This window comes from Cyprinodon tularosa, unplaced genomic scaffold (genome assembly GCF_016077235.1).
Source record: "Cyprinodon tularosa strain WSP-4 unplaced genomic scaffold, ASM1607723v1 ctg456, whole genome shotgun sequence".
NCBI lineage: Eukaryota > Metazoa > Chordata > Actinopteri > Cyprinodontiformes > Cyprinodontidae > Cyprinodon > Cyprinodon tularosa.
Genome location: NW_024039181.1, coordinates 75,393 through 89,031, shown reverse-complemented (window position 1 = coordinate 89,031; position 13,639 = coordinate 75,393). Strand labels below are relative to the sequence as shown.

Here is a 13,639-nt window from a genome sequence, read left to right as displayed (position 1 = left end):
CAGTTTAGTTATCCATTTCTGACACTTTGAAAAATAATATACTCAAATATATTTTCATATGCTGATATCAAATTGATTTTTAAAAACGCGGTATCGATCTATTTTACTTTCAAAATCTCGTGAAATTTCATCGTTCTGTTACAAACTCTCGTGATATTTTGCAAATTCTTGTGAGATTTTGTTAGTAAAATAGATCGATACCACGTCAATATATCAACATATAAAAATATGGCAACATTTCGTGAATTTTCGGGAGATTTCGTAGCATAACGATGACATATAGCAATATTTCGTTAGTAAAAGAGATTGATATGGTGTTTTTAAATGGCAATATATCAGCATATGAAGATATTGGGATATTTTAATGTATATATTTTTCCCCTCGTCTTTAGAAGTTTTTAAGTCTGTAAAAAATACGTTTTTAAGGAAGAAGAAGAAGTAGTATTTTTTTTTTTAGACTTTAGAAACTCAGAAGCTGATCAAATATCGGGTTAAATAGCGGTGGGGTGGCCGATGTCCGATATTCAGTTTTAAGGCCGATACCGATAGGGGGCCGATTATATCGTGCATCCCTAATTGTGACGTCTGTATCATTTTATATAGATTTATAAAGAATAAACATTTATATCAAAACTAAATACTTCCTAAAGGAAGTTAAGTTATATTTATTGATGGATCCTTTGAGGCTGATGCAGATTATTGTGAATTTGCTTTTCTTAAATTTCCTAAATGCCCACATTTATTAATCAAGAAAACAAAACATTATCAATAAAAGCAGTGGTGATGCATACGCTTCATGCGATCTCAAGGCACAGCTGTTGTATGCACTAACGAATTGGCTAATGCCAATACAAGCAAATGTTGAGATCGGCTCATTAACTCTGGATGTTCAGATCCCGGCAGGTTTAACTTCACGCCTCGCCTGTATCAGCTGACCAGCAGTTCTGGGGAGTTCACTGCTGTGGAGTTTCTCTACCCTGCCAGAGACCCCGAGCAGGTCAACTCCATGCCTTTCCTGCAAGAGGACCTCTATGGAGCCTCACAGCCAGGTATCCGTGAAGTTCTGGGAATCAAAGAGGATTTCTGTTATCGTCTGACTCTATTTGTTCTGCTGTATTTGTCGTTCAGCTCTTTTCCTGGTGGACAACCACCATGAAGTCTACTTGTGGCAAGGCTGGTGGCCTCCAGACAGTGAAAGCACGGGCTCGGCCCGAATCCGCTGGGACTCTGATAGAAAGTGCGCCATGGAGACGGTGCTGCAGTACTGCAGAGGTATTTAAAGAAAAACAATCTGCAAGAGATGTTAGAAATGATGCCGTTTTAGGACTGCTCTGAACCGGTGGTGTTTGTTCATGCAGAGAAAAACGAGAGGAAACCTCCCAAAGCGTACCTGATCCACGCCGGCTTGGAGCCGCTCACCTTCACCAACATGTTCCCCTGCTGGGAGCACAGAGAGGACGTGGCTGAGATCACTGAGAGGGTGGGCTGAAGCCTCCCTGAACCAGAGAAACCAAACACCTGCTGAGATACTGAATGAAATGTCCTCTGTGTCCGCAGGAGGCTGAGGTGTGTAACCAGATCATCCTGGTGGAGGACGTGTTGGCCCGCCTGTGTCAGACCACCTACCCTCTGGCTGAGGTCCTGGCCCGGCCGCTGCCTGAGGGGGTGGACCCTCTGAAACTGGAAGTCTACCTCTCTGATGAGGACTTTGAGGTGAGAACCTGCGTTCTAACCCTAAATCACTGACGTTCATTTAGAAATCCTACAGATTCTTAGCCTGGACTTGGACTAGGCCGCTCCAACACATGCATAAGATCTAAAGGTTTTCACTGCAGCTTTCCCTGAATGTTTAGACCTAAAAGTCCAACTGGAAGATAAAGTGATGGATTGAAAATTCAAAGCTTGGGACATTTCTCTGTTGTCTAATCCTGCTTATAATCCTCCACTGCTTCCTCCCTGACCTGCCTCCTGTGCTCCTTCATTTATTCAGTAAAAATAGGAGTTAAAAATAACCTCAGCTCCCTGGTTTGTGCTGGGGTTTATTTATGGGAATCAAAGTGAAAGGGGCTGAATTATTTTAGAGATGTAGCTTTCTATACAGAGTAAATATATTCAAGTGTCTTAATATGTCTATTTTCCATTATTTTAAGCATCTAAATCAAATGATCTACCAATGGAATGATAGTTGTTTCCTCTAAAATACCATGATGGAGCTTAATTGTTTTTATTTGAAGCATAACTTATCCTATTCCAAATGTTCTTAATTACCTGCTTTAGTTAAGCAAGTAAAATGTACATGTGCTAATGTTTTAGTTTTGGCAGTAAATGTCCCATATCTTGTCTTAAAGCAGAGGTGCAGTCCGTGTCACAGAACCACGGTTATAGGTATTATGGAGGATTTTTTAAAAGACCCGTCCTCTCCACTTGGGAAAGAGCAAGAGCGAGCACAAGCCCATTTCTCTATGGAGGATAAAAAGTGCCAAAATTAAATAAGTAAATACAGCATTAAATAAGTGCCAATAATTAATTAAATGTGGAATTAAATAAATAAATGTGTCATTCATTCATTAAAACCACGTCACTAATATAAAGTGCCACAATTAAATAAATAAATACAGCGATAAACAATTAAATGTGAAATTTATTACATAAATAAGGAATTAAATATATAAATGTATCAATTTAATAAAATACGTCTTCATTTTATTGAAAAATATATATCTAATTATTTCAGTGTACATTTAATTATTTCATGGTCCTGTGCTGCAGTGCATCGAAACCATTAAAAGAATCTGTCAAACTCACCCATCAAAGTTAGGGGGCGGGGTTATCTAACACCTGATTGGTCACCCTGCACATTAAGGCGAAGCTAATCGATTACAGAGACTCGATTCGCGTTAACCCCGCCCCCTAATGGTTTCGATGCACTGCGACACAGGACCATGAAATAATTAAATGCACACTGAAATAATTATACATATTTTTTTAATAAAATGAAGACGTATTTTATTAAATTAATGACACATTTATATATTTAATTCCTTATTTATTTAATGAATTGCACATTTAATTAATTGTTTATCGCTGTATTTATTTATTTAATTGTGGCACTTTATATTAGTGACGTAGTTTTAATTAATGAATGACACATTTATTTATTTAATTAATGCTGTATTTATTTATTTAATTTTTGGCACTTTTTATCCTCCATATTTCTCCTCTTGCATGCCCTGTTTAAAATGTGCTGTTCTCATTCGGACAGATGTTCACTGCTTTTTGTTCCGTCGATCACACAAATCCTCCACTGCGCAGTTCCTGCGCCATCTTTGTTGTTAATCGCCGCTCTCGGGTAGCGGCAGCCTATGGTAACAGCGGGCCGCTGTGACAGCGTGAGGGGCTCTCTGCGCAAAGCATTCTGGGATATATCCGCCTCTTCTGAGGCCTTTCTTTTCGTCTCATACACTTCGTAGACACTTTTTCTCTTACGACTCTCGTCGTTTTTAAAAAACCCCAGTGAGAAAGACGAGCTACAATGACTGTCTGAAACCGTAGCTCACTACATATATACGCCTGAAACTGCACATGCACAGAAAAAGTTAGCTAACGGAACGAGAACGAAGGACGGCCTTACGTAAATATATCACCAGAATGATCGACAATTAGGAGAACCACTTATTGAGATGATCGACCGGGAAATAAAAGATCTTCCTCTAAAGCTTTAATGTATATCCAATGCAGAGCTAACCTGACTCCGCCAGATGGATTTGCTCCGCATATCCATCTGGAAACCTTCCGTTGAAGTAATTTTGGGAAGGGGCGAAAATACTGGTTAGCTGATTGGCCTATGTTGGTGATAGACGGGCCAAATAAACCAGATCAATGAAGCATATGACGTACTAACAGAGCGACGACGAAGAGGAGCCAATTGATAGATTAAACTCTTGCCAAAACCAGTCAGGAGAAGAGCAAAAACATCTTTTCCTCTGAGAAAAGCCTCCAGAGCAGTGTTTTGCTCTTCTTTCAGTGAAGAAATACTCTGTAATTCCAATAAAACTTGCTCGATAGCCACGCTAACGCTAGTTTCATCGGCTGAAGCCGCCATGTTCTTTAGACTGAACTGTCGCGCTTCTCGTTGCAGATCAGGATGGTCTCACGAGGCTAATGCAGAGCCCCACTTCATGACCAACCTGCGCATATTGCTCTGAAAATACAACAGCTAAAGGATTTGAATGCCAAATATCAGGAAACAAACATTTTTAAAATCGGGGACACCAGACAAACGTTACGGTCAGAGAGCTGTTTGTGCATTTTGCCCAAATTATTTTTCACTTCCATAAAGAAAGCAGTGAATTAAGCCGTGCATGTATGAAGAATTGTATGAAGTCAGAATTTACCCCAAAGTGCACAAGCATCACTCATCTAGCAGTTAAAACACGAACACATAAACTACTCTCTACATAAGTTTTTTTATGCAAATCATTTTTTCAACTAGTGGAAAAGTCAACTTTTTGGTGAATCAAATAGTGGACACTAGTTTATGTGCAGAAGATTTAAATAAAACTGCTTATATTGTTTTTTTATTGCACTTTTATTAGAGTTCTGACTTCATCCTTTTTAAGCTCAAAGAGGATCACCATTTTACTTTATCTCTTTTCTGCACCCCTGAACTCACACCATGGTTAAAGTACTTTTTAATGTTTTATAGATATTTTGAGTCCCGTTGCCCTGTTTGCTATATACTCTTAGTTTACAAATGGGGCGAGTCTGGCTGATTTACCTTGTGATTCAGATGTGGATTACTGTACTTTCACCGTGTCTCTTTTCCTCTCTGACTAGTGACATTTCAGCTGGATTCCTGCATAGCTCCAACCTAAATAGACCAGGGGACCTTCTCTGTCGACGCTACCAGGCGCAGTTAGAGAACCGTGTGCCGTCCGACCATTCCCATTCATTTTCAATAAGCTCTAAATGCCACAGCTTTATATGATCCGATATCCCGTCAGATCAGACGCTAAATCCTGTCTGGTGTTTTCAGGCCTTTACAGAATCAATTCAATCAAATCATAAACACAGACTGGATAAAAGTTTCAATTCAATTCAATTCAGTTTATTTATATAGCGCCAAATTCACAACACATGTCATCTCAAGGCACTTCACAGTTCAACCAGATCATACAGTCAAATTGATACAAAGTTTTCTATCTAAGGAAAACCAGTTGATTGCATTGACTCATTGACTCAAATACAATCCCCCACACTAAGCATGCTTGTAGCGACAGTGGAGAGGAAAAACTCCCTTTTAACAGGAAGAAACCTCCAGCAGAACCAGGCTCAGTGTGAGCGGCCATCTGCCGAGGCCGACTGGGGTTCAAGGAGACAGAAGCAGAGATACAAAAAGCAGCTGTAAAAGGCGGCCCCGTCCAGGAAACACACAGCCAGGCAGACGAGCTCCAAGGCAGCTCCCATGCCAGAGGACGAAGAGAGCACATCCACTCAGTCACGGTCAGAGAAACAGGACCACACTGGAAAACAGGCCGATCTCCAACATCTATAAACAAGGGTGTTGATAGAAGCAGCACAGCTGATGTTTCTCTCCAGGAGGACGTCACAGCCAAACAGGAACAGACGAGGCAAAGCTACTCTGAGGAAAAGCAGAGAGAGCAGAAGGTTAGAGATTGAACTAACAGATTCTGCAGAATAGGAGAACAGAGAGAGAATGAAGCAGAATGATGAAATGGGGGTCCCTATGTCCTCCAAAAGTCTAAGCCTATAGCAGCATAACTATAGAGATAGCTCAGGATAACCTGAGCCACCCTAACTATAAGCTTTATCAAAAATGAAAGTTTTAAGCCTAGCCTTAAAAGTAGACAGGGTGTCTGCCTCACGGACTAAAACTGGTAGTTGGTTCCACAGGAGAGGAGCCTGATAACTAAAAGATCTGCCTCCCATTCTACTTTTAGAAATTCTAGGAACCACTAGTAAACCTGCAGATTGAGAGCGAAGTGCTCTGTTAGGAACATAAGGAACAATCAGATCTCTGATATCAGATGGAGCTTGGCCATTTAAGGCTTTATATGTGAGGAGGATTTTAAATTCTATTCTTGATTTAACAGGAAGCCAATGAAGAGAAGCCAGGATAGGAGAGATATGATCTCTCTTTTTCATTTTCATTAGAACTCTGGCTGCAGCATTTTGGATCAGCTGAAGGCATTTAACTACAGTTTGTGGACTTCCTGATAGTAAAGAATTACAATAGTCCAGCCTTGAAGTAACAAATGCATGGACTAGTTTCTCAGCATCACCCCTGGACAGGATATTTCTAATTTTTGCAATGTTCCTCAGATGAAAGAAGGAAATTCTAGAAACCTATTTGATATGGGATTTAAATGACAGGTCCTGATCAAAAATAACACCAAGATTTTTTACTTTATTATCTGAAATCAGTTTAATCCCATCCAAATGAAGTGACTGGCTAATCAGTTTCTTTTTCAGAGACTCTGGTCCAAAGACTATAACTTCTGTTTTGTCTGCATTCAGAAGCAGAAAATTAAGAGTCATCCAGGTTTTTATGTCTTCAAGACATGCCTGTAATCTATGTAATGGGTTAGCTTCATCTGGATTTATAGACAGATATAGCTGGGTATCATCAGCATAACAGTGGAAATTAATCCCATGCTGTCTAATAATTCTACCAATTGGGAGCATGTATAAAGTAAAGAGAATTGGTCCTAGCACTGATCCCTGTGGTACTCCACAGGTAACCTTTGAGCGTGTTGAAGATCTATCATTAACATGAACAAACTGAATTCGATCAGATAGATAAGATTTAAACCAGTCTAGTGCTGTTCCTTTAATTCCAACAAAATATTCAAGTCTTTCTAAAAGAATATTATGGTCAACTGTATCAAATGCAGCACTAAGATCCAACAGGACGAGCACAGATACAAGTCCATTATCTGAGGCCATGAGAATATCATTAGTGACTTTCACCAGAGCTGTTTCAGTGCTATGATGAGCTCTAAAGCCAGACTGAAACTCTTCAAAAAGTTCATTATGGTGGAAGTGATCGCAAACTTGTTTGGCAACTACTTTCTCAAGAATTTTGGATAAGAAAGGAAGATTGGATATAGGTCTATAATTGACCAAGTCATCTGGGTCAAGAGACGGTTTCTTAAGCAGAGGTTTAATTACAGCAATCTTAAAAGCTTTAGGTACATATCCCTGTAACAGAGATAGATTAATCACATCTAAAATGGAGGAGGAGATCAAAGGGAATACCTCCTTAAATAACCTGGTTGGAACTGGATCTAACATACAAGTTGAAGGCTTAGATGAAGACAATAATTTTGCTAATTCAGAGAGTTCAACTGGATCAAAGCAGTCTAAACCCGGTTCAGATTCCATGACTACCTCAGGTACAATCGCGGATAGAGGAGTGCTTATGATCTTATTTTTAATAAGATCAATCTTATTTATAAAGAATCCCATAAAATCATTGCAGCTAAGAGCAGGTGGAATGGACGGTTCAACAGAGCTATGGCTCTGGGTGAGTTTGGCAACTGTATTAAAAAGAAATCTAGGATTATTCTTATTCTCCTCTATTAATGAGGAGAAGTATGCTGCTCTTGCTTTACAAAGGGTCCTCTTATACAGCAGTAAACCATTTTTCCAGACTAGGAAGGACTCTCGCAGGCCTGTGGAGCGATATTTTCTCTCCAGTTTCCTAGCATTTTGCTTCAAAGTACGCAGCTCTGCATTAAACCAAGGAGCAAGCTTTCTATTTTTAACGGTTTTCATTTTCAAAGGAGCTGCGTTGTCTAAGGCAATACGCAGAGAACTAGCAACCCCCTCAACAAAATCATCAACCTGTGAAGGGGAATAGGCTAAGCTTTTGCACTCTGCAGCACTGCTCAGTGACACAGAGCAGAGAGAAAGTGAAGCAGATTCTTTAAAATTTATAACTGCACTATCTGATAAAGATCTACTAAAATTGAACCTTCTTTTGGGGGAGGAGAACTCTGTTAAAGTAATCCTGAAGGTTATTAGAAAGTGGTCAGAGAGGACAGGGTTGTGAGGAAATACTGTTATTTCTTCACATTCTATGCCGTATGTCAGCACAAGATCCAAAGTATGAAGATGAGAATGCGTGGGACTATTCACATTTTGAACAAAGCCAATAGTGTCTAAGATAGCATTAAAGGCTGCTCTTAAGCTATCGCCTTCAATGTCAGCATGGATGTTAAAATCTCCCACTATGATGACCCTGTCAGTATTTAATACCAAATCAGAAAGGAACTCTGAAAACTCATCTAAAAATTCAGAGTAAGGACCTGGTGGACGATACAAAGTTACAAAAAGAAGAGGTTTTCTTGCCTTGAAATTTGGATCAGGGAAATTAAGGGTTAAATGTTCAAAAGAGTTGTAGGAATTAATTGTTTTGGGAGTAATCAGTAAGTCAGACTCGAAGATTGTTGCTACTCCTCCTCCTCGCCCAGAACTTCTGGGGATGTGAAAATTTAAATAGCTTGAAGGAGTTGCCTCATTTATGCTCACATAATCCTCTTGCTGCAGCCAGGTTTCTGTAAGGCAAAACAAGTCAATGTGATTATCACAAATCAAGTCATTAACTAGTAGACTTTTAGAGGAAAGCGATCTTATGTTAAACAGACCGCATTTAATTGTTTTAACTTTTTCCCCAATTGGAGTTATTTTGATTTTAATTAGATTATCATAATTTACTCCTTTGGGAATCTTTGCTAATTTATTAGATTTTGGTCGTGGGCAAGACACTGTCTGGATGGAGTAAAGAGTGGGTAACAGTAGAGAAGCTGCAGAGATGTGTGTTAAACTACAACTCTGCTTCCTGGTCTGCACCCTGGGTGGTCAGGGTTTTGGAGGACTAATAAATGTGGCCAGATTCCTAGAAAGAAGAGCTGCACCATCCAAAGTGGGATGGATGCCGTCTCTCCGAATCAGACCAGGCTTTCCCCAAAAGGATTGCCAATTATTAATGTAGCCCACGTTGTTTTCAGGACACCACCTAGACAACCAGCGATTGAATGACGACATGCGGCTAAACATGTCATCACTGGTCAGAAGTTTCCTGGTCAGAGTTTCCTGTCTAAGGGAAGCACAGCTGGTTGCATGAAGTCATCAGCGTCTGCATGGCAGCAATGCTGCAAACACTGTTTACATAAGCTTTCATCAATGCTGTGTCTTCCACACATTGTTTTTGTTTTTAATTATCCATTAAAGCATATTTTTTATGGTTTTTATAGTTTTTATAGTAAACAGTTTACTGTTCTTTGGATAAAAGAAAATTATAACATACTGACAGAATAACTGCAGACACCTTTTTATAACCCTTAGAGCTAAAAACGGTAATTAGTTTAATATCAGTCAGAATAAACTCATTCAGATCCAACCTTCAGGCTCTTAAGGCTGATTTTACTCAGAAACCAGGTCGCTCGTGTCATGTTTCCCTCCCTTGTCTCCGAAATCAACCTATTTCACTCATTTCACTTCTGCAGGGTGCAGGGGCTTATGGGAAGGTGAGTCCAACTGCCCTAGCATGGAAGACCGATTGGCTCCTCGCTTCTCATTTTTGCAAAACCACAAAAAAAGCAAATTTCCATTAACATGTTCAAAAAAGCGTCTTCATCCGCATGCCACCTAACAGACATTCACCGATGCACGAGTTTCTCACTACAGGATTGATTGTATTCAGGCATTCGATGTTCTGGGAGTTTTGGTTGGTCGGATAACCGTCATTTAAAGCAAAGAAGTAGATTTCTGGATTTGTAAATGAAATGAATAATTTTTAAGAAGTTTAGGTTTTGTGAGTTTTCTTTTCAACTCAACAAGAACAATTGAATTCAGAAATTTATCTCTGAGAATTTTAGAAATTATCAATACAGGTTAGAAAGTTTCCCGTTTCCGAAGCTCAAACCAAATATTTAACAGTATATGAGTACAAGTCACAAAATTATAAGTTTGTGTCACAAGTTTGCAAGAGGAAATCACACGTTTCTAAGTAGAAATCGAGAATTTAGAAATGGTAATTATGAATTTACGAGTATGAATAACAAGTTTGAAACATGGACTTAAAAATCTGAAATATGTGTTTAGAAAACGTATTAAAGCTTGAACCAAATTTATAGTAGAAATCTCAAATAATGGAATTGGGATTAAGAATTCACAAATTCAAGGCTACCTCTAAGATTCACATTTTAAATTCAGAAATTTGCCCTACAAATCTATAGACTAATTCCGTCTAAAATCGTTGTAGATTTGGGATTCATATTCATAAATTCATCAGTTTGATTTCTAACTTAAGTTCAGCATAAGTTCTCACAGATAAAGATCTGATGTTACATGAATCGAGCTGCATTGACAAGAAAAAAACACAAATCCTAAATGTCTTTACGTTATTGACTTTTATTCACACATTCAGACATCGATGCATTCATTTTTTGTTATCTGATCCTGATAGTTTTTTTTCCCCACAGAGAGCCCTGGAGATGAGTAGAGAGGAATACGGCGCTCTGCCTGCATGGAAGCAGGTGAAGCTGAAGAAATCTAAAGGACTCTTCTGAAAGAGCAGCATTCAGGATTTCTGTTGGGTTTTTTTAACAGCGGAAAGTCAGAAGCAGCTCGAACTTTTTGATGGAGAACCTCTGAGATGTGCAGTAGTGGTGTGCGAGCTTCTCACGCTGCGGTGACGAGTGGGGAAACGTGGGTGTAGGAACCTTGTTTATGGTTATGATTGTACATAGCTAGCATAAAGAAAGCAGCCATCTGCTGGATTGAAGCAGGTCTGTAAGCCTGCTGGACGCTCCTCTCTGCTCATGTTTGTGCTACAAAAATCATATTTTTATTAAATCCACAGAATTAAATAAAAAGAAATAAACTTTGTCTAATAAAAACAAAAATAATTGAACTTTATTGATCTCACATTGGAGAAATTTACTCTGCTTTTAATCCATTTAATCCATTCCCTTGGCCACACAATGGCAGCCCACACAGGGTCTTGCTCAGGAACCCAGAGCGAAGGCTTTGGGGATCAAACCAATTACTGCTCCAACCACTAGGCCAACACTACTCCAAAATAAAAGTCCAATGATTAATGTGAAGAGAACGGCCTGAAGAGGTGCCTTCAGTGTATAGTGCCTTGCTACATGTACAGTTTATATACAGAACCTGTTCTGGTTTGTCAAGAGTTTTACGATGAAAATAAACCGATAGAGAAATGAATAAAGTTTGATATCCAGTTTGTTTGTTGCACCTTATTGCTCTAAAATATGAGTTGAGCTGGTGGTATAAGGTTTTTTATAACTGGTTGTCACCCAGTTTAACCCATCAGATGGCAGTTCTAAGCTAAAGGTTTTTACACTGCAAAAACTGGCTTGAAAATATGTTTGAATATTTTAAATTAAATTAAAGCTGTTTTATATGAACAACTTGCAAACCAGCTTGGAGAACCATCAATTTATGGAAAGGTCCTTGAAGGACTGAAAAAAAAAAAAAGTCCTCTTTGGTTCATCCAGAGATTTGGCAGTACTTCCTTGTACCTGAGCGAAGTTGGCCCCCCACCTTCTTCAAATCAGACGAAATGGGTGTCGATTAACTCGGCTCCATTTGTGCAGCAAAAACGGATGTTAACTGACCTTTGATGACCTCTACAAAATATTAATATCATTGAAATGATAGTACAAATGAAAATTTTTGCCATACAAAAATATACAATTTTAAAATTGATTTTAAATATAAAATATTTAAAATATATTAGATTTTAAAATGTATAAATTTTTTTGTACTGCTATCATTTTAATAATTGTTTGTAGAAGCCATCAAAGGTCAGTGAACATTTGTTCATTCTGAAACTCTGAATTTCATAAAAATTATAAGTTGCTAACCTATGATTATATAATTTTAAACTAAAAAAACTATAAGCTAAAAATCTTTGCTGCACAAACGGAGCTGAGTTAATTGACACCCATTTCGTCTAATTTGAAGAAGGTGGCGGGGGCTGGTTGACCTTTGACCTCTAGAAAAAGGTCAACTAGCAATGACGGACCTGGCTCTGTTCTTGAGGGAAGGGAGAGTGTTGAACAGTCCTTCTAGTACTAAATCAAAACGTCTTTATTAAAAGCCTCATGAAGACCTCTTGAGAGCTTTCCTTACTTATCCTTTAATTAACATTATTTTCTGTTTTCCATTTTAAATGGAAAAAGCTTTTCCTGCAACCATTTGCTGATTGGCTGCCTTGTCGCCATTTCATTGAAAAGTTCAGCTCTTTTCAACTTCTGCCATTACCACACTGCTCTCTCAAAGCGGTGCTGCTGTTTGACAACACCTCAGTTCTATCTAGTAGCAGGAGGTGAGACAGAACGCCCTTACCGCATTTCACAATTGACCGCTTCCCCATCCTCCTGTGCAGATTGCATAAGGATACAGTGCATTTCCACCTTAACAGGAACACTTTTAGATCACGATCTTCTCCGCTCCCCCCACTAAGAGGAAAGGTGGTTTAACTCCCATTAGTGAAATCAGATTTTAAGATAGTAGCTTGAGTCACATTATTTGTACTCCATTCAGACTTAAAGGAATAGTACACCCAAAACATGATTAGCCTTCATTTTCTACTCACCCCCATGCTGAACAACACTCTGGAGTACTTTTTTGATATCTCAAATGCATCTGGAGATCTGGGAGGCTTCTTGCTGTCTGCTGACATTCAAATAATGGAGGTCTATGGCGCCCGAAGCAGAAAGGTCCATAAAAGTCCACAAAAAACGTGTCAATATTCCTCCATACTGCTCGTTCAATGTATTCCAAGTGTCCTGAGTGGGTAGCGTCCATAATTTACTCGAAACTAAGTCATTTAGAATGTTTTTAGAGCATAAACAGTAGTGTATAGGATTTCCTAAAAGCGCGTTCACGAGTCTACGGAAACCGCGGCAGACCAAACCAGATGAAAGTGCGCATTCAGCGTCTGCTCTTGATAATGCAAGCGTAGAAGAAGAAATGTGCTGTTTACCTGTGCAAAGAAAGAAACAACGAAAGAAAAATGTCTGAGGACTTCAGTGTTGAGGAAGAGCATGAGTTCTTTGCCGAGCTGAATGCGCACTTTCATCTGGTTTGGTCTGCTGACCTATTTTCTTAATTCAATTCAGTTTATTTCTATAGCGCCAATTCACAACACATGTCATCTCAAGGCACTTTACAGTTCAACCAGATCCTCCAGTCAGATTGATTCAAAGTTTTTTATCTAAGGAAAACCAGTTGATTGCATCGACTCATTGACTCTTCAACAATCCCTCACACTAAGCATGCTTGTAGCGACAGTGGAGAGGAAAAACTCCCTTTTAACAGGAAGAAACCTCCAGCAGAACCAGGCTCAGTGTGAGCGGCCATCTGCTGAGGCCGACTGGGGTTCAAGGAGACAGAAGCAGAGACACAAAAAGCAGCTGTAAAAGGCGGACGAAGAGAGCACATCCACTCAGTCACTGTCAGAGAAACAGGACCACACTGGAAAACAGGCCGATCTCCAGCATCTATAAACAAGGGTGTTGATGGAAGCAGCAACCAGGTGCATTGCCATTGCTTTTGCATTAAAGTTTAATTAATGCGACAGCTT

The 13,639-nt window shown here is 39.2% G+C and overlaps 1 protein-coding gene across 1 annotated transcript in view; it reads left to right on the top strand.

Moving 5' to 3' along the window:
• svila (supervillin a) overlaps nucleotides 1-11,269 on the top strand; it is a 110,996-nt gene extending 99,727 nt beyond the window's left edge. Inside the window, exons 35-40 of the mRNA XM_038300767.1 lie at nucleotides 894-1,049; nucleotides 1,129-1,272; nucleotides 1,359-1,480; nucleotides 1,558-1,713; nucleotides 9,531-9,551; nucleotides 10,509-11,269. Coding sequence (XP_038156695.1) covers nucleotides 894-1,049; nucleotides 1,129-1,272; nucleotides 1,359-1,480; nucleotides 1,558-1,713; nucleotides 9,531-9,551; nucleotides 10,509-10,595 — 686 coding nt within the window. The 3' untranslated portion in view covers nucleotides 10,596-11,269. The remainder of the gene's footprint in view (nucleotides 1-893; nucleotides 1,050-1,128; nucleotides 1,273-1,358; nucleotides 1,481-1,557; nucleotides 1,714-9,530; nucleotides 9,552-10,508) is intronic.
• Nucleotides 11,270-13,639: the final 2,370 nt, after the last annotated feature.